General features: G+C 46.6%; 2 protein-coding genes across 2 annotated transcripts; one reads left to right on the top strand and one right to left on the bottom strand.

Annotated features, from left to right (window-relative positions):
• Window positions 1-2,647: 2,647 nt before the first annotated feature.
• stk17al (serine/threonine kinase 17a like) lies at window positions 2,648-14,111 on the top strand. Its single transcript, XM_084038143.1, has 7 exons — window positions 2,648-2,997; window positions 5,915-6,127; window positions 10,088-10,232; window positions 10,808-10,934; window positions 11,021-11,069; window positions 11,267-11,446; window positions 12,479-14,111. The coding sequence occupies exons 1-7, from the start codon at window positions 2,885-2,887 to the stop codon at window positions 12,771-12,773; spliced, it is 1,122 nt and encodes a 373-aa protein (XP_083894269.1). The 5' UTR covers window positions 2,648-2,884; the 3' UTR covers window positions 12,774-14,111.
• Window positions 14,112-17,611: 3,500 nt separating this feature from the next.
• On the bottom strand, window positions 17,612-19,157 carry LOC311031080 (uncharacterized protein). Its single transcript, XM_084037191.1, has 3 exons — window positions 18,611-19,157; window positions 17,804-18,509; window positions 17,612-17,681 (listed from the first exon to the last, which is right to left on the bottom strand). The coding sequence occupies exons 1-2, from the start codon at window positions 19,069-19,071 to the stop codon at window positions 17,996-17,998; spliced, it is 975 nt and encodes a 324-aa protein (XP_083893317.1). The 5' UTR covers window positions 19,072-19,157; the 3' UTR covers window positions 17,612-17,681; window positions 17,804-17,995.
• Window positions 19,158-20,497: the final 1,340 nt, after the last annotated feature.

The following is a 20,497-nucleotide window of genomic DNA, read 5'->3' as shown; positions in this document are numbered from 1 at the left end:
GCGGTCCGCGATCAGAATTTAAAACACATTAACAAGAATTACAAGCATATCCTACACTATCACTTGTGTCTCTGCCCAGACTGATAGCCTCTTACTGGTATCGTTGCGTAAGACGATGACGGCGTTCCGTAACGGCGGTGGTTCGTGAGTCCCCGGCGTCAGCGGGGGACGTGATGAGTCGGCTTCGTCCAGACGAGAGCGGAGCGGGTTTCCTCTCGTTGATCAAACTCAAATAAAGAAAACAGTCCGTGTTTCTTTCTTCCACGGACGGCGATATAATCGCGGCTTGGCGATCTAGTCAGCTTACTTCAGACAGCGTCTGGTAGCTGGACGGCAGGAACCGGCTTGGTTCCTCTTGTTGCAGCGGTGCGCTGCGGGAGGGGGTCGCCTCCCGTTGCAACGTGGTGTTGCGCCGGTTGTAGGAAGAGGCCACAGTAGGAGTCGGAGTAAGAGTGAATAAGAGAGCGTTCTCCGGGCGGCTTCGGCTTATAAAGCTCAGGCCGCTCCAGGGGACCCCCCGGGGTTCCCTGAAGATGTCAGCCAATAGGATGGTTGTGAGGTGTCGCATCTCTCACCTGGGTGAGATGTGAAACTAAAATGGCGGTGTAGTTTTTAATCCCCTTTGTCCCTTTGTCCTGGCCGCATGTGTGGGCTTCTGTAGGCCGCATTGTGTAGTCCTAACGGTTAGGTCCCAACATAGAGCATGTGACAAACTAGTGGCGGTGTGCTCAGCCATGGGCCATGACAGCAGCACAGAGGGACCTGTCATCCTCTCATCCTTCCTGTTGGTCACTCCTTCCCTTCCCTCTACTCCTCGTGTGGAAACACGAAGACTTCAGGCTGGTATGAGTCTCTCCCTTCTTCAGAAAAATCATGTGGCCACTTGATGAAGGCAAGAGTGCCGAAACACTAAGTTAATCATCTATAAAGCTTTTTTTTAAACAGCTACGGCTTCTTCATTTAATATCATTATTAAATCATAGATTAAACGCCTTTGGGTTTCAGGCTGTTTGTTGGACAACATCTCATACGGTCTCATACAGTCTCATATAGACTCATACGGTCTCATACGGTCTCATATGGACTCATACGGTCTCATATGGACTCATACAGTCTCATACGGTCTCATACGGTCTCATACAGTCTCATACGCTCTCATACGCTCTCATACGCTCTCATACGGTTTCATACAGTCTCATACGGTCTCATACAGTCTCATACGGTCTCATACGGTCTCATACGCTCTCATACGCTCTCATACAGTCTCATACGGTTTCATACAGTCTCATACGGTCTCATACAGTCTCATACGGTCTCATACGGTCTCATACGGTCTCATACAGTCTCATACGCTCTCATACGCTCTCATACGGTTTCATACAGTCTCATACGGTCTCATACAGTCTCATACGGTCTCATACGGTCTCATACGCTCTCATACGCTCTCATACAGTCTCATACGCTCTCATACGGTTTCATACATTCTCATACGGTCTCAGCGTCTCTGTTTACAAGGCAGAAAACCACAGCTTCCTTTATCGTCTCTGTGTGCTTGCTCTGTTTACTCGGGGTCAGACCAGGCCTCGGTCTTTCCAACAGCTTCACAGATTCACAGTTTCAGCATCAGCAAGCCTCTAGAGCTTAGGTGACACATTTCGTACGGAGTCCAGGTCATCACCAACTCTGCAGGCCATGAATACCAATCATTTCCTCATTGGTTTGTTTTTATTTTCTCTGTCTTGGCAACAGAGTGTCACTCTGCGATGGCGTGCTTTCTATTTCTGGTTTTAGTAAGAGGGGAGAAACAAAACCCTGAATCACCTGTGCATGATCATCAGCGGACTCTCCCTTCCAAACGTTGCCAGGCATGCTGATGAGTCGACTAATGGGATGTCTTGAATTCTTGTTAAATGACCCGCAGGTTCAACGGGGTCGACAAAGAACCCTCCCGCTGATAAGACGAGTCTCATACCTCAAGGGCAAACCTCACATTCACAAGTGAGTGTGGGAAAAACATCTCACCTGCAGCACAGCCGAGCCCAGCTAGGCAGCACGGAGACATGACAGACATGCCTGAAATGCTTGTGAGCTTATGCGTGTTCATCTGTTTGTGTTTCACTATGAGAACCTGCATTATTTGTTCTTTAAGGAGTACATTTGGGGGGTCGGTGGGTATGACATGTGTTCGCATAAGAAGGGAAACAGATCAAGTACAGTCAATGTTGACTTACCATCAAGTATCTTATTAATTAGACCTTGCAAACACATTTAACTTCACCTGAACTTTAAGGCTCACACACCTAAAGGGATTGTTACATCAGAACCATTTGACTGCTGTAAATGATATGATAATCACATTTGATCTCCTTTGAGTGGATGCGTCACGTTCAATAATTGCCTTAATTACATCCAAGTCATCACGAGAACGATCCAACTGAAACTAACGATTGAAATGTTTGTTTATGTTTGTGTACCTGCGCTGATGATCTCCTGCCACTTGAACGCACCGCTTTGCCAGCTGACTTGCGCCGCCTCTTCGGCGCATTCATTGGCTTCCACCGCGGAGCGTCAGCGCGGAGGGGGGGAGGAGGAGGAGGAGGAGGAGGAGGGGAGGGTGGCTGACAAGGAGTTTATTGTCAGGAATGTGTAGTAGCACTCAAACTAATTTACCGCACGGACTGGGCCGCACTCCCCGCAGGGCATCATCCTGTTGTTTTGGGACCGCGCGTACTGGATTACCTCCCGCTGCTTCGGCTCTTTGCGACTCTTAGAATGCGAGTGTTTACGTGACGACATCGTCTTTTTGTTGCGTGAGTGAGTGAGTGTGAGTGCGTTGTTTTGCTGGAAGGAGATCTTTTTTTTCCCCAATTCAAACGCGACTTCAATGCCAGATCCAGCAAAGATGAGCAAGAACGGAATGGTGACCAAGATCCACACGCGGATAAGAGCGGACCCGTTCACGGCCAATTACGAGCTGGTCGGCAGAGAGCTGGGCAGGTGAGCTGGTTTTGCTTGTTTCCAGGATTCATTGGTCCGCGCGCAGACTTCGCTCGTGCGATTTAATTAGCAAAAAAAACAAAAAACATCTTGATGTAAAGCTGGTAGTCATGTTAGATTCGACCCCCGCACGTGTTCATTGGACGTTTCCAGTCCCGCATCGCATCCCGGTGAAAGGCGCAGACGGAGACGCGCTTTGGCACGCGCACTGGTGATGCGTCTGGTGTGGAAGCGTTTCGATGGAAACCTAAGGTGGACATAATGGGGCTCGTGTAGATGCTGGAGCCCGTGAGGTTCTGTGTGGTGAGGAGGGATGTCAGGCGTCTCAGGCGTGGAAGCAGATTTCTCTCTGGGTTCTGAAACCCTGCAGCCTGTGATATCGTTGCTGTCTATATCCGCTTGTGTAGTCTGGCTGGTCCTGCTGTTTATGGTAGTGAAAATGTAAACTTCCTCAAATGCCATGAGCTGAACTTCACTTGTAGGTTAAGCCATACAGTACAACGAGAACTGTATAAATTAACCACTTTCCTCTGTCTGTTGTGGGTCATTTCAGCAGGGATTCCCCAGTGTGCCAGACAATAATGACTTTCCTCAACAACAAAAAAAAAAACATTTTGAATTCCTGGGTTTCAGTTACCACGACAGCTGTTTGATTTGTGCCAATTCTGTGTCTGTGTCTCTAACTCCCAATTTTCACTGTAAGTTCCCCCGTCTGCAGAGTGGTGGGACAGCCTGAATAAAGAGTCAGTTGGGAGCATGCAGTTTTCCTTGTTGGGGGGGATCTTGGAGCAGCCTATTAACGTCCCCTCTTCCTCCTCTCACCCTCATACCTCAACACTTCCTTTCCCCCTCTCCCCACGAGTCGGACCCAACAACATCAGATCAGGCTTCATAATCTCATTAAGTGCAGGAATGTATGCCGGCAGATCAGCCCGTACATTAGGACGGATGTTGACCATATTAGAGCAGTTTGTGCCCGAGTTGAATTCTTTTGCAACAAGCGTTTCCAAAAAACTTTTCATCATCAAGCTTTGCGTTACGACTTGTGGTCCCAAAGTAGCTTGTGGTGGACTCAAAAGCAGAAAGAGGAACTGGCGTTGTGCGTCCGTCTGTGACACGGGCAAATTAGAGCTGCGAGGGCTGTCGCTTCTCATCATCGCACTTCAGACATGAGTCAGTGTCCCGCTGAGGGAGACGAAACGCAGACTCCACAGGAAACCGACTCCTCAATCAAATTATCACCATCTCTCGTGGTGGAGAGGAGTTAGGTTTATGTGTCACAGTAAAGTTGATGCTTGATGACAGGATAACCCTGCAAATGAGGGTTTTTTTTTTTATCAGCTGTGAATCTATAGACGGAATGTTTGAGAAAGTAATCAGTAAAAAATAAATGAATGAGTGTGTTGATGATTACATGAAAGCACTGTGACGCTGAAAGGAGATTGAGTGCATCTGCCTAGTGACACGGCAGAGTGTGACCGCAGCCGGCTGGAAGATGGCCGTGTGCAGTAACCTTTGACCTTTTGTCAGCCTTTGAAAAGGCCTCCAGTTGCTCCTTTCCGTGGCCGGCGGTCATTCCTTTTCACTCCATATGTAGTTCCCAGCCCACGGCGAGTTGCTCTGAACTTGGCTAATTAAGGATGAAAAGGCTCTGACGAGTTTTGCCTTTTCACTCTGAACAATGAGTCGTCACCATTCTGCGCTGCTTTTGGGGTGAAAAAAAACACAAAAAAAACCAGAAGGAACAGGCCTCGCAGCAGCCGGGGCGCTAGCCAAAACACAACCGGGCTCTGGCCAGAACAGTTGGTGTTTTTGGTTGGCGGCACAGTGGGCTTGTGTGGGAAAATGACCGGCACCACGCTGACCGGGCCACTTAATTTAGATTCAGCTCACAGTCATCTTTTCCCAAGCCCCTTGGCAGCATCTCTGTATTGTGTAGCTCATTAAGGCGTTGCGATGTTTTGTTGGACATAGATGCTGAGGTTACTTAGGCTCCAACCTGACTGTAACACGCAGTGACCCCCTGCCTGGCCTACCCCAGCCCCGCGGTCTGGTGGGTGGTCCGGGGTCTCCGGCCTGCTGTATCAGCCGACTGCTCCGCTTTTGTACGACTGTCAAAGGAGAAGCAGGCTCTGGCCGCGGGTCTGGGCGGAGGTGTCGACACAATCCCATTTGTCCCCGCTGCTGTCAGCTGTGAAGAAAGGGAAGTGGACAAGGCCTCATTATCAGCCTGGGAGGGACGGCTGGTGATTGTGGCCGGCTTGACATAGAGAGGCAATTCTGCACACATCGGACATCCTGCCCACACCCGCGGCTGACCCTCGCCACCTCCCATGAATCCATCAATGTTTATGCGGGGGGGGGAAATGAGTGGAAAATGTTCTTTTGTTAATCTCATATTTTACCAGCGACATCCAGCAACTGTTGCATCCCTTTGCTTTTACTCAACGTATCCTTATCACGTCCCTGCCCACTGTTCAGCAGCCTAATCAGCCTCCTGTCAGACCCTCCCGAAGGCTAGAGGAAGGGGGGGGTGATGTCTACCGACGAACATATCAGTGCTCAATAGCAGTGGCTGTATATTCAAATGATGCCCCTTGACCTTCTTATCTCTGAACTGTTCCTCAACCTCGCCTACAGTGTTGCACTCGTGGCCTGTTGGCGGGCTTTTCCGCATGCCTCGCACTGTAATCTAGGTTTCACCTCATAGCAGTTTAACTGTCATGAGTCCGTCCAGTAATTTTAGCCTTTCATTCGCTGCCGTTTCGATGACCTAAATTTAATCCAGTGGCTACTCGGATACAGAACCCGAATCTCTAAAACCAAGTATATTTGAAAAGCCAGTAATGTGGTCGTGATTATTCTGTCTCCTCACCGCTCTCTCTCTCGCTCTCTCTGCCCCCTCTTTGTTTCCCAGGGGAAAGTTTGCGGTGGTGAAAAAGTGCATCGAGAAGGCAACGGGGAAGCAGTGCGCTGCCAAGTTCCTGCGCAAGCGACGGAAGGGCGAGGACTGCCGCATGGACATCTTAAACGAGATCGCCGTGCTGGAGTCGGCCAAGGCCAACCCCTTCGTGGTGGCGCTGCATGAGGTCTACGAAACCAACAACGAAATCATCCTCGTCCTCGAGTGGTAAGACAATACTGTGGGAGTTCACTGAAAAAAAACAGACATTTGTGAAGAAAGTGAGGGCAGTAATTGAAATGGCCTTTTAAACTTTCCTCACTCGTCGGCGTTTGAGCCGCGCCAGGAAAACTGATGGTGAAAATCCTTTTAATCATCACTCTCTGAAATAGTTTCCGTGAGTTTTTCTCATACAGCACGAACGATTTGAAGACACCAAACTGAGTTCTAGGACACATATAGATTTGTTTCTACTTAATAAGCAATTACATAACCTCACATTAAATGCTACATCCTGTATGGTGTGTGAAGAGCACGCCTCCGCTTTGGCGCTTTTCATGTGAAATGCCACCTTTTATCTAAGTCTGTTATCGAAATTTATGAGGATACAGCTGCACGTCACTGGCGTCTTGCTCACCTCAAAAAAAAAAAACAAAAAAAAACCCACACACGCGTGAAATGCATAGGCATCTACAATTGTGACATGAACTCAGCCTTAAATGGAAATTCTCACTCTCTCTCTCTCTCTCTCTCTCGCTCTCGGTTTTTCTTGTTCTGTGAAAACTGCTGCCGGGAACTGTCACTTTAAATACCACAGTGGCAGAACCGCACCGAGCTCACCATGTGAAAACGACAACATTGAGCTTACAGATGAGGCGGTTTCACACCGCCGTGAGAACGCGGCGCTCGCCGCTCTAGACTCAACACGCAGGTGAAGGTCAGCCCAGCTGTCTGGGTCGGCTCTGCTGTGGTCGAGTGTTAAGTGACGTGAGGCGTATCCAGCGAGCGTCCCCTGGCTGCTCTTATGATGGCCTCTAATTAGGATGGGGACACTAATAACCTCGCTTGCCTCATAACAGGCAGATAGCGCAGTGCAATTATGCTCGGATCCCTCCCCTCTACCCCGGGCCTGAACTGCTCTCTGCTCAGGCAGGAACCCCAGACGTGGAATGCCTCCTCAGAACAAAGGTCTCTCTGAAGGGGGGGGCTGTGTTTGACCTCTGACTGAAGTGTGAAAGGGGAAGTAGCACCATAGTTCACCCCTGCATCCCTGCAGAGAAAACACAGCAGGAGGTCAGCCGGCACTCGTCCACGGTTCCAAACAGAGCCGCGCTGGGAGCCTTTTGAGTGTAACACCAAGCAGCCGGCACACGCACGACACGTTAAAGGCACTTAAAGGGCTCAGCTTTTAAATGTCAACTCATCCTTTTGTCGGTAATCATCCATCACACTTTTTTTTTTGTCCTAAATGCTGCAGCAGCACTCGCAGCGAGAACCTCACGCTGTCTTCAAACTGTCTGACCTCAGCGTGAGTTTCAAGAATTGCAAACCATTTTCCATTTCCTCTGAGTTCAGCAGCAAGCAAGGCTCCCAAAACTAGCACACACCACCACGCTGCACACACATACACACACACACACATGCACTCCTTGTAGCCACAACCACATCCTTGGTAATGTCGGAGAAATGGAAGCGAGAAGTTGAATTCTAATCATCTCCCTCGTGCGTCAGTACCACAGAAAGCCCCAGCGTAATGACTAGTTTGAGAGATGGTCACATTGATGAAAAATGTAGGTGCATCACCTTTTTTTTTTTGCAAAGTAGCAATGCGTTCCTGGAGAATTTATCACTGTGACTGTGATCCAGGAAGCACAACCTTTCATTTCCTGCTTTTTCCACATATATGAAAGTGTACCGTGAAGTAAGTTGCGAACCCACTAAGTGGTTAGCTTACGCTAACGCAGGAACCGACGCTAACACCAGGAAATTGCAACCAAACAAATTCAGCCGTTTTTTAATTTATTTTTTATTATATCTGCAGCAGGCTGGGCGCATATATGAAAAGCATAAAAATAAATATACAGAAATATCTTATCGCTGATAGTCTCCTTTCCTTATCTGTGTAATAAAAAGGCATCAGTATTACATAAAGTCTGATTCATAACCAGTTCAAATTCCCTCACAGTGACTTCAATTGCCTCCTCACCCTTTAACATACAGTAACATAGCGCACTAGTGACCTCAGTGGACTTTAATTGGACTATAGAGCACAGACAGCGTCGGTATCAGCCAGCAGACAGGTCAGACCTGAGGAAGGAGGTTGACCGGGTTGTGTTACCATGACGTCAGAGAGCACCTGGCTTGGTGGTCAGCCAAAAAGGGCTTTGACCAAATAGCCTCCAGAAATAAAATAAAAAAGGAGGTTAACTTGGTTTACCACTTTAAAAATAGAGAAATGCTTCATATGTTCTCAGCTGGTGTCTTGGTCTGGGTGTTTGGCTCCTCCGTGTCCTCACTCATGTTGAGTGCGGTGGATTATTCTGCAGCTCGGTGCAGGGGAGGATAGCGTCTCCTACACACTGATGTAGAGCGTGCATTAAGTCGTTTGGAAGGAGGGAGAGCGTGGAGACAATATTTAAACTTCAGGGGAAGTATCGGATCCTTCCTAAGTGCTTGGCCAGAATGTGTGCAGTCTGTTGAATTTAAACAAGACGGTCTTTATCAAGATTTTAAATCCTCTCGGGCGCTCTGCTGACAGGTTAAATGAAGCTATTAAAACCCTGTCTTGTCAAGCATTTCATTGTGCAGACAGGTATGGTAATAGTTCAAAGTCCGTGTCAGGTTGGCGGATTCAAGTTCATTTTCAATATATAACACCAAGGCGGGAGGGGTTTTTGATTTTCCACTGGCTGTTATCCAGTAAAACCGCACTCGCATGTCTTTCATTTCCTCTCCTGAATGAAAACACTAGCAGGCTCGCTTGCATTTAATATATACACGCATATCAATGTAAAGGGCCTGAGTGCAGTTTGTGCTTGATCTGGCTCCACAGCTCTCCTGTTTGCAACAGTCGGTGGCAGGTCCAGTAATCTGTGCTGGGAGGGAGAAAGAAACCCGATGGACCAATGACGGATATCCTCAAAATCCCCCAAAACACGGGTGCTATTTTCACAGCTGAGGAGAGTAAAGAGTGCGGGTTAGGAAGCTAACAGGGAGAGAGAGGACGGTGCTGGTTATGTAACAGCCGTGCCCAGGGCCTGGTCCCAAAGTTTTCCTCTATCTAAATCCCATACCACACATGGTTCTAGTTGTTTTGGGGAGGTGAACCGTCGGCTTCAGGCATTGATCTGACTGATGGAGCGTCCAACGTTATTCCACCACTTTACTTAATGTTGTTACACAAGCGCAGCAAGTCCAGGCAAGAGTCTGTCTCTTCCTTCCACAGAAAGGTGAGAAGTCACCATCGATTTGTTTATTTACTAAGCCCCCAAAAAAGGTTAATTCCTTAGATGTAAGTTGTTGAACAAATGAGCGGAGAACTTTAAGGAGCTTTTAGGAGGATCTAGTTACCAACTTGACAAAACTCCTCTGCCACCTTCTGTGGCTAAATTATTGCATATGGATCCTTTTCTGCTTCGAGAGAAGGTTTAGGCTTTGATCAGTTGGTGTTTACTTCAGTTTCCCCTTTTTCTGATTTCATAAGTTCCCCTGGGGCTGTATACGGCCTTATCTGCTCTTTCTGTAAGCTGATATGACCATTCTTATCTCCAGCAATATTCCTCAGAACAGGATGGTACATGCAGGAAAGCTAGAATGATATTGATTCGTGTGTGCGTGTGTGTGTGTTGTGTTGTGTGTGGGTGGACTTTGTTCCTTCAAGCCAAAGTACAATAATGAGACGGGGTGTTACATAATTTTCATTGGAAATGACTTAATGGGTTATTTAACTAAAATTGTACTAATGGGACAAGTTGGAGTTTGCTATTGTGAGCTTTTGTGCTTCAACCTCAAAGGAAGGGCGTATTTGTACAGTTTAAGGTGCAATTTATTCTAACGAGTTGAAGTGAAGAATCAAAACGGAAAGTAAGCCAAACTAAACTGAAACACTGGGTGGCTGCTCAGTTGTTTTCTTCTCGTCTTCTCCGTGTTTTGTTTTCCTCACTTTTTCTCCCTGTGCTTTCCTTCCAGCGCCGCCGGTGGCGAAATCTTCAACCAGTGCGTTGCCGATAACGACGAGGCCTTCACGGAGAAAGACGTGATCCGGCTGGCCAAGCAGATCCTGAACGGCGTGGCCTTCCTGCATCGGAACAACGTGGTGCATCTGGATCTGAAAGTGAGCGCGCGGGGAGATTCTGTGACATATAGGGCAGTGTTTTGCCTCGAGTGGCAGACTGAGGGAGATATGATTTCTGTTATGCAACCGCAACTGGTTCAGTGTGTCTCGACCCCGTTCCCAGGGGGAATCAGTCAGTGGAGGAGCCTCACTGGGCTATCGTGTTTTCTTTAATGGCCCCTGAGGTAACAAGGCGGTCGTCATTGAGGTTTTCCTTCTATATCGCATATACAAATTAACAAAGTATCTGGTTTCTTATTACACGTTATACAACACTTTTTAAAGTGAATAAGCGTTTGGCCAGTCTGACCCAGAATCCAGCTCAGACGTATACGCTCCGGTATTTGCCACACAGACCACGGAGCCATGCCAGTGGTTGGCACGGGTATCCTACCTGTTTTTGGTCTGATTGGCTTAGAGGATGACCTCAGAGGAGCAGCTAGATGCTGACTGGCGAACCACACCCCAAATCCTCCTAGAACCACTTACCCCTGCTGACTCCCTCGTACTGCTATGTAGTTAACGACCTCAGATAATGGTTATGTAACGTCTAATCTGTGCGTCCTCCTCTCCAGCCCCAGAACATCCTGCTGACCAGTGCCAGACCTCTGGGGGACATCCGCATCGTGGACTTTGGCTTGTCCCGGCGCATGGACAAAATCACAGAAGTCAGGGAGATCCTCGGTACCCCGGAGTATGTCGGTAAGTTTGTTCAGCCCGTCAAATACCCAGCATCCCTTGCATCTTTTTGACGTGAGACTAATTGGGCCTGTGTGGTTCTGTTGCAGCGCCAGAGATCCTGAACTATGAACCCATCAGCACTGCGACAGACATGTGGTGAGTGTGCTACAGAGACTCAGAACCCCTTTAGTCTGAGAATGAAGACATATTGCGGACGGTGACGTCGCCTCGCTAACGTGCAACAGACAAGTCTAGACTTTTGACCACACGCTCATCTTTGCTTCATACTTAATAATTACAGCGTGTTTCAAAACCCTCTCTGTAACCTCGTTCCCTCACTTCCTCCCTCTCAGGAGTATCGGGGTGCTGACCTACGTCATGCTCACGGGCGAGTCTCCCTTCCTGGGCGACGACAAGCAGGAGACATTCCTCAACATCTCCCAAGTCAACGTGGACTACTCGCAGGACACGTTCGAGGGGATCTCCTCTCAGGCCGTCGACTTCATCAAGTGCCTGTTGCTTAAAAACCCCAGGTGAGGCACATTACCGTAAAGATCATCCGATGACATCAGATGTGCTGATTATGGCTCAAACTGAAACTTTTCCGTCAGCATCACTTTGAGATGATTTACATAGTGAGGATATGAGGCAGGCTTAGTGTGTGGTAACAAGAAGTGCGTCACCACAAGTCATTTCCCTCTTTGCAGGCGGTGGTTGTAAACTTTTTAGGCCAGTGTCTTCTGTGTTTTTGACATTACAGCCAACACTGATGAGTCAGCTTTGTGTGTAAAGAAACTAAGGTGCGTTTCAAGGGAAGCTTTGTAATAAGAATGTGGTTTCAATGTGATACAATGTCATAAAGAGCAAGAATCATATCGATACCAATACTCTTTATAATTCTAAGAGGCTTACTTTCACATTGATTTCATCACATTTAAACACATGTTCAAACATATTTTTTGTTATTTTAAATTGAATGTACAAGCATCATTTTAATTTAAAAAAAGGCTCCTTTCGTTCTCATCTGTTGGTGGAAGTAACTAGTTTGCACAGACAGTTCTTCTGTTTGATGGAAGCTAGAATGGAGGCGTAGATATCCGTAGCATCCATATTTCAGCTCCATCCTCACACCCCTGCTATGTAACCACAGTTCTGATTAGCGCAGCTGGAACCCTGATTCAGATTGAGAGCCCCCACACTGAGCCTGCACTTTGTCGCCCGCAATTTGTTGATGAAAAGTAGCAGCGGCCTCTGTCTAACATCCAGAGCCATATTCTCCAGTCGGTATCGTTTATTGCAGCAGATTAATGGTAGCGTTGGAAAAAGTGGAAGATTCCTAAGGGTTTGAGTAATCGGTGGGAGATGGAGGGGGAAAAAATCTTGAGAGCAAAAAAAGTGCTTTTTCTTTGTGGTTTTCCAAACCAAATGTTGAAAAGGAATATTGCTGACGTCTTGCGAGAGAACCGATCGGGTGAAGGGAATCGGAAGAACAGGCGATCCGCCGGTTATGTCAACTCTTCGGGAATTTCCACTCATCCGCTGTGTTATTGTGTTTGTGTGTACAGGAAGAGAGCCACTGCGGAAGAATGCCTCAACCACCCCTGGCTGAACTCGCTCCCCCTTCCCCACTCCCACCCGCACCTCCACGCCAGGTCGGCCTCCTCTCTGGACGAGCCGGAGACCAGCCAGTCCGAGTCGGAGCCCGAGAGCCCGGCTCCCTCGCCCGAGCTGGACTTGATCGGGTCGTACCTCGGGTCGTGCCCGGGCCAGGGCGGGCTGAAGACGGGCCGCGACGCCTTCTCCTTCGTCGAACCCCCCTTTCCCACGCGGGCCGAGATCAAGCAGGAGCTGATCTGCTGAATGACATTCGGGGGACGGAGAGAGAGAATTGGAACTGCACGGAGCAGACGCAGCTTCTTGGTCCTGATGTGACTGAGGGCCCTGCTATATGGATGCTGTGTGCCTGCCGCTGGCTGCTTCTACTGCTGTGATGTCTGTGAGCTGGCCTCTGTGTGTACTTTAATACCTCTGCATGTGTTTGAGTAATGATTGTACGGAAGGACTATGAGAGGAATAAAGATGTGGGAGAGGAGACACAAGGACTTGGCCGCAGGACTGCACCGCTACCTTAAAAGTGACTCGGCTTAACACTGTGGCTGGGTCAGCCCTGCACGCACACTGGTTTCTCTTTTTGACCCAGCTCGCCTTTTGAACTGGGGTTCAGAGAAGAGGCAGCCTTGGGAAATGGCTTTCCTCACTGTGTGCTCTCATCAAAACACATTTTTGCTTCAGCTGGCCCAGACATGCCTCCTGTGATGAGTTTTGTTGAAGGAAGGAAAGGGTTTCGACTGCCGACTGATGTACTTAACAAAAGAATTAAAGCAAAGGATTGTTCCACTGTTATATGTTTATTTATGTGCGTTTGTTATACCACTTAACCCCTTTAAATACACAAAGCCACATCAGTGCCTGAGTTGGGAAAATAGTAGCATTCTTGTTTTTTAAGGACAATCTTAAGCACTTTTTATTTTGTTAGACTCCCATGTTAGAAAGGAACCCGTTATCATTATACTGTACATTTAAACCATCTTCCACCATCCACTGTTTGTCACATTACCTGTCATTCACAAAGTGCCACTTTTTTTCAACCTCACTCGTGTGTTAATGTGACAGGTTTGCTTTTGTTTTGTCGGCTATTGCACAAGTTGCACACAATTGTTTTTGTTTTTTTACTTTTTGCGATTTTGTCACAAGATTTCAGGCTCTTCAAATATTGTGAAAACAAGTCTGGAAAGAGGGGATGTCGGGGGTTTAAAGCAACGCAACCGTTTTGTTATGAGAATTGCAATTGGCGAAACGATGACATGGTCAACTGAAGAAAAAAAACAAAAAACGTGACGTTTGCCTTTAAATGCTCGGGAGCAGAGAAATTGAGAATCATTTCTCAAACAAGTACTGAAATGTATATTGTGAGTTAGTATTAAGATTAATCTGTAAAATTGATGTTGTTGTTTTTTACTAGTGTATGAATGTTAACATCATTATATCGTGTCTTATTTTGTACGTTAACTTTTTGGTATTCCTGTTTTTCCAGGCAGGTTTGCACTTGTCCTCGTGGACGATATGTCAAAATGAATAAATGTTGATGGCATGCATTGCAAAATGTAACAAGAAAATACAGGTGCATTTTGTATCAAACTTCTGCTTGTGTGTGTCTGTTTTTTTTTTTATTTTGCGTAATTCCCTCAGGCAAAATCTGCAGAAATGCGGACTTGCAGAAAGCGTGCATCATATGTTCTCATTTTCTGTCCGTCCAGTGTTCATAGTTCACCTGCGTGTGGAGTCGGGGAGAAAAAGCAGATCTAATATCAAAACAGATTAACCACATTTGGATCGGATCACATGTGAAGCATCTGCTTCTCCTCTCAGCACGTCTATTTCAAGAAACCGAGTATCGCAAAGAAAACTAAAAGCCCTCTCTCGGGCCAGTCCTCCATAAATATCCAGCAGGCTCTCTGAACCGGAAATGCCAGCATCCTGAGAAGAGGAACACAGAGTAATGCTTTCCACTGTAGTCTCATTCTCTCTCATGCACCCAATCTTATGCTTGTTTACTTCTTCCAGGTTAAACAATATCTCTGCCCTCCATTATCCTGGATTCTTGCTTTCATGTGCTCTTCCTCTCGTGGTCGGCACGGAGCCAGAGCAGCTCTGCTGTGGCCAATGAGGAGAAAGCGGGGCTCCCCACGGGGTCCTGCTCTGATGGCTCTTGGCTCTTGGACCGACTACTTCCCCTAAAGAAGGTCCTGCTGCTGCATGAAGCTGAGGAATGCCAGAAATGTTCGGTCAGAACTGCTCTCCTTCCTTTTTTTTTTTTAAACCTTTATGCCTCTCGTCCGTCCTTGTGAGGTTTGTTTTCCCAGTGTGAGGTGGTATTGTTCCCATACAGCATTCTCTCTCTCTCTCTCTCTCTCTCTCTCTCTCTCTCTCTCCCTCTCTGCATACACACATGCAGTTATTGAAGTGGTTGATGAAGTGCCTGTTTGTTTTCTCTCAGGACTCTCAGGCTCGGTTCATGTGACTTTGATATTTAAGGTGACCATTAGAGGATGATTTGAGACAGATGTGCAGCGGTTTTCTCTGTAAAAGAGCACTTGGCTCCAACAGATCCAAACAAATACGAAGAGGAGTCAAAAAGCATACCGTGACATCCAGATAACCTGCTCTGAACAACTGGGGATTTAAACTCGGGTCCCGCTTAATGGTTTCTGAAGGTTATCAGGCGACGAAACTTGCTTTCAATAACAATTTGTCTCTCTTGAGTCTGTAAGGACGATCAAAACAGACATCAACAGAACAATCATTCATTTTTTTTTTAATGCAATATACAAAAGTCGGGGTCTGACATCTGCTGGGCTGTGAGATGTTTTTGGCTGTAGCCCCTCAGCCGGCGTTTTATCTCATGCTTAACCAATCACGGACGAGTCTGTCAGCGCCTCTCGCCATGACACATTGATCCCTTGAGGTTTGTGAAAAGCCGGAGCTGGGATTTCAAATTGTGAACGTCTGGGGAAGCTGCTGGGGCTTCATGCTACAATGTGTGGGTCAAAACAATCGGTTACATAACCGGAGACTGTTTGACAACAGGGTGAAAGGTTTCCCGTCCAGGTCCCTCTGACAGCTTAGGAACTCGTTACAAAAGCGGCCCTGTGACTGTAATCACACATTTGTTTATGTAAAGCACCTTTTCTTCGTCACAGTCAAATATGACCTGTTATCTGAATGGACGAAGAGCACACATAAGGGCTTTAATGGACGATGTAATGTTCCTCCTTTATGGATGTGTGTGTGGCAAATGGTTTGACCCTTTCGTGATACATGAACAGGAATCCATCTGTCTGGATTTGAACTTGTTAGACGTATACGTAACCTTATAAGGTTAGATAAAGTCTCCATCTCATCCATCCAGGGACCTGTTGTCATCACTAGACATACATGACGTCTCTCTCTCTCTCTCTCTCTCTCTCTCTCTCTCTCTCTCTCTCTCTCTCTCTCTCTCCATATCTCTAGATCTCTTCCAGTGCTCCAGTTTTCTCAGAAGCAGTTCCCCCTCGCACCTTACATAATGGAGAAATTCCTTTACGCTCATGTTCCTGATTATACTGTGGAGAGAGAGAGTACACTGATGTCCGAGAGAAAGAGAGAGAGACTGTATGTGTGTGTGTGTGTGTGTGTGTGTGTAGTCTAAGCTCACTGTTACATTGGAGCCATATAGTTCAATAATTTTCATGTCATCCCTTTAGGAATCTGCTCAGTTGACATCGTCAGCACCGTGACCTCTGAGTCGCTCCCTCCACATCAGTTCACTCCTGTTACATTCCAGCGTCGACCTTTAAGGCCTTTACGATCCACGTAAAGCCCACAATAAGTACAAGAGCAGCAGCCCCTTAATGCTGATGGATATCGCTGGCTGCTGCAAGTGGACCTTAAGTGGATGGAAACAAGGGAAGAATCCTCACAGTTACCTGGGATTCTGTCTCCTAGAGCCAAGACGCTGCAGTATTTCATCGAGATAAGACGAGCCTGCGTCTGAAATCCTCCATGTTTCGCTGGTGAGATGTTGACCGGGACAAACGATGGAGATTACTTTCTTTCACGTGGCCCAGCAATGCTCGCAAAAAAAAAAAAAACAGAAAGAGAGGGGAGGAAAAATGTCCAGAAAGACTCGGTAACCGCCGGTAATATGTGTCTCATAGTGGTGCATTCATAGCAGCGAGGGAGGCAAATGCCTTTGGTTTAGCGCAGCTATTTATTCTGTCCCTGGAAACGCTTGAAGAACAACACAAGCGTTCTGAACAGAGAGGAGCAGGACCTGATGCTGCTGCCTGTCCGCCTCCGTCTGCGGTGTCATGTCCTCCCTCGGCGTGGGGCACTGCTGGCACTCGATAGTCAAACTCAGAGGGAACTTTTCAACTCAAACGCTGCGTACGGAACCAAAACAAAGCACGCTGCTAACTTCATCCTGTGGGGAAGCTCACGGAAAGAAACCAAAACACAAATGCCCGCTCACATGTGCTTATAGTGTGGTTTATAAACGGACACCAAAGTCTCCGCAGTGAACTCTGCCCGCTGACTCGCTACGAGCTCGGGAGGGAGGCCAGCTTTTGTTGCAGACTGAAAGGGAACAGATTCTGGTGGTCTGGGTCTTTTTGAGCGCTTGATTTTCAACCCACAGGGCTCTGCTTGTTTACTACAGTCCTGGATTTGAGTTACCTCAGGGGCACAGACACACACACACACAATACATTTTCTCCTTTCACTCATAACAGTGCACTCTCTTAGTGCTTTCTACATCCATATTTGCTTGTGATGTCGCAAGTTACACTTTGCATTCGGTGTGAAGCAACGCCATGTTGACGCTTCTCGCTTCAGCGTGAAACTGAAACATTCCTAAAACGCATCAATTATGTCAACTTTGACAGTTAACTGCTCTCTAATGCACAATGCTAACAGATCATCGTGACACCCCCCCCCCCCCCCCCCCAATTAGATTTAATTTGCTTTACAGTAATTTTAGCTTTTTGGAACCAGAAGACAATTCCCATTATATCTTACTCATGACATCCATCAATATTTCCCTTTCTGAGAACAAAATAAAGGCTCAGAGGTTATGACAAAATGTGAATGTATTGGCTTGTTTAATACTGGGGCATACAGATGACTTACACATATCACAAGCAGATTAAGGAAGTAAGTAAAAAAAGAGCACTGCATCAGAGTCAAAACAATATAACATTACATTTACATTTAGGTCATTTAGCAGACGCTTTTGTCCAAAGCAACTTACAATAAGTACATTTGTCAAAAGAAGGAAACAAAGAAACCACAACGTATCATTGCCGATAAAGTGATATAACTGATCACGTTCTGACTCTTTTGTCCCACGGTGCCTTGTTATCCCTGACTGATGTCTAACAGCTCATCTGGCTTCATGAATTCCATCATTCATGCTCCAATTTAAATCCATTTTCTTGATTCTGATTACTTTCTTTTTAGCAGTATTTGAACCATTGGCCAGTAAACTACTCTGCCCATTTTACGCGTGCATTGGCCTTCAGATCAAAATCCTCTCTTAGATTAAGCATTTCGTCAGAAGTATCATTTCCAGTTGTACGCGAGGGCAGAAACATGACATCCAGCCATTCCAGCTGTGCAACATACAGCAGCCATGTCTCGGGCACATTGGTTTCTCCAATGCTTGACTTGCATCTGTTAAAAGCTTCTTGGGTGCGGTTTTCAGATTGTTGCACTTTAGCCAAGAAGTCTTTGTCTGCAGCGTCTGGGTCACAGTTGAGGTTAAAGATCATACCAGTTGGTATTATTCCCATATATGCTGGATATAACCATTCAAAAACCTCTTTTGGGAAAGTCACATCAGCTGTAACGTTGATGCGGCGGAGGTGCAACAGTAAATTGGCAGTAAACAATTGCCCCAGCATCAAATTGAGTGCCGTGATGTCGTCCTTTATCGCCAACGTGTGGTTTTCTCCCGTCTCGCTCAAAGACTTGAAATCGATTTTTAACTGCTCGAGGTGCCTTGGAGAGAAAAACAGACAATTAAATCACACCAGCTGACACTGAGTACACATTCAAATGGCCTTAATAGGGCCCGTGTACACAAATACGCATTGCAGTACCTCTCTGTCTCCTCTCTCATCCTGCTGGGGTTGTTTGCAATGTGGGGCACCAGCCTCAGGTACTGACTGATTGTGTAGACATGTGGTGCTTGGTAGCCTCTCAGGTCTTTCATAAATAAACCTGGAATGGGCCCTGAGTCTGACACTCTTTCTCCCCTGGCCTGTCTGGCGAGAGTGTCAAACAGCACAGCCAGGGAGAGGGCCACTACCCCCACCCCGCCATGAGTCACCTTGCCCTCCCTGCCGAAAGTGGTCCTCAGGCCCCGGGTGAAGACATCCTGCTGCCTCGTGGTCAGGTTGAGCTGTGCTTCCATGTAGCGCTCCCTCAGGTGAGATGAAGAGTTGATGGACAGCATTTCGCCGAAAAGAGGATTGGTGTTGTAGTCCGGGAAAGGGCAGATGTCCCGAGCAACAGAGGCCAAGTGATTTGAGTCCTCAGGAGGGCAGTGCGTATTCCCCATCTTGATTTGAATTTGTCAGTTGATGGAGAGCTGACCAAGAAAAATCTTAAAAAGTCAACTAGAGGAGAGAACCTGCGTGTTTCTGACTGACGGTCCCTGCATGGCATCAATAATAAAGTCAGAGTGGGACCGTGACGTCAGTCTGTAATTAATGATTACTCTCCGTCTCTTGCACTAACATTGGATCTGTTCCTCTACTTGCCAAAGCATATTGACTAACTGTCTGGAAGTTGCAAAAGAAAAAAACTTCCAGCATTGTATAACAAAGAAAATGTCTAGATAGTACACTTTTATTCACAAACTTTCTAAATGTGTGTAAAGTTAAAAGATGCAGTACAATAGTACACAGCTCAAAATAAGTTTTTTTTTACTTTATTACATTTAAATAATTTGTTGTATGTATAAAAAGTAAAATAATATATTTTATTTTACTTTAATAATATGGCAGGCCATTTAGATATCAGCCCTAGGTATTTAATTATGTATCACAGTGTATAATTTGCACAACTTCATCATCTGACCAATGTTTGCTGTGATAGAGCAAAGGTTCAGCAGCTGCATGCACAACCTTGTTGTCGTTGTCAATATATTATCCAAATGACTCATAAAGAGTCCAAGAGGGGGAAACAGGTGCTGGATCTGTCCCAAGCAGCCCAGTTATAACATGAATGTAAAAACAATCCTTTAGGGTTTGACAGTGAGTTAGTTTGGTGTCGTTTGGACCCCAGAAGTGACTTAAACTTGCATTCTCTCCACTGGCCATCAGGGGGCGACTTTCCTAGTTGCAAAGAGGACAACTGCATGGAAGTCTATGAGAAAATGACCCTACTTCTCACCTGATTTATTACATCTTTATGTTTATTTAGTAAAGTATAGTCCCATTTAGAGTCAAATAGTCGATAAAGCAGGGGTTGCTTTAGGGGGCGTGGCTAACTTGTGATTGACAGGTCGCTACCACTCCGCCGCTTCCATCGCTACCAATGCAATTAGCTACTAAGATTACTTATTATGATTATGAACTATAACTAATTGTGTGTTGTATGCTTGTCCAGCCAGTGTTTTTTGTACATTAAGAACACTACATTCATATTTCTGCTGCAGCCGTTTCTAACTTGGGAAAAACCCATGTTTCTCAGTGCCTGGATCAAGAGGACACCAAACCCTACAGCACTAGAACAGCTGCGAAAGCATCCCTGTTATCCCAAGAAAAATCTACTCCAACCTTACGAGAAACACAACATTCCCCAGGACAGTCTTCTGCCAAACCAAAGTGCACTCAATGTTTGCCTCAGATAAAGGAGCAAAATAATAATCTCCGTCTCATCGGGGTTCATGCTTTGAAACCACAAAGAGAAAGTCCCTGGAAGTGTAAACACGACAGGATTTCTGGGGCTCTTATGCAAGCTTGCTCTCACCCCTGGTTGGA

The sequence above is a fragment of the Eutrigla gurnardus genome, assembly GCF_963514095.1.
Source record: "Eutrigla gurnardus genome assembly, chromosome: 20".
In the NCBI taxonomy this organism is placed as follows: domain Eukaryota; kingdom Metazoa; phylum Chordata; class Actinopteri; order Perciformes; family Triglidae; genus Eutrigla; species Eutrigla gurnardus.
Note: the sequence above shows the minus strand (reverse complement) of the source record. Positions and strands in the feature narration are given on the sequence as shown.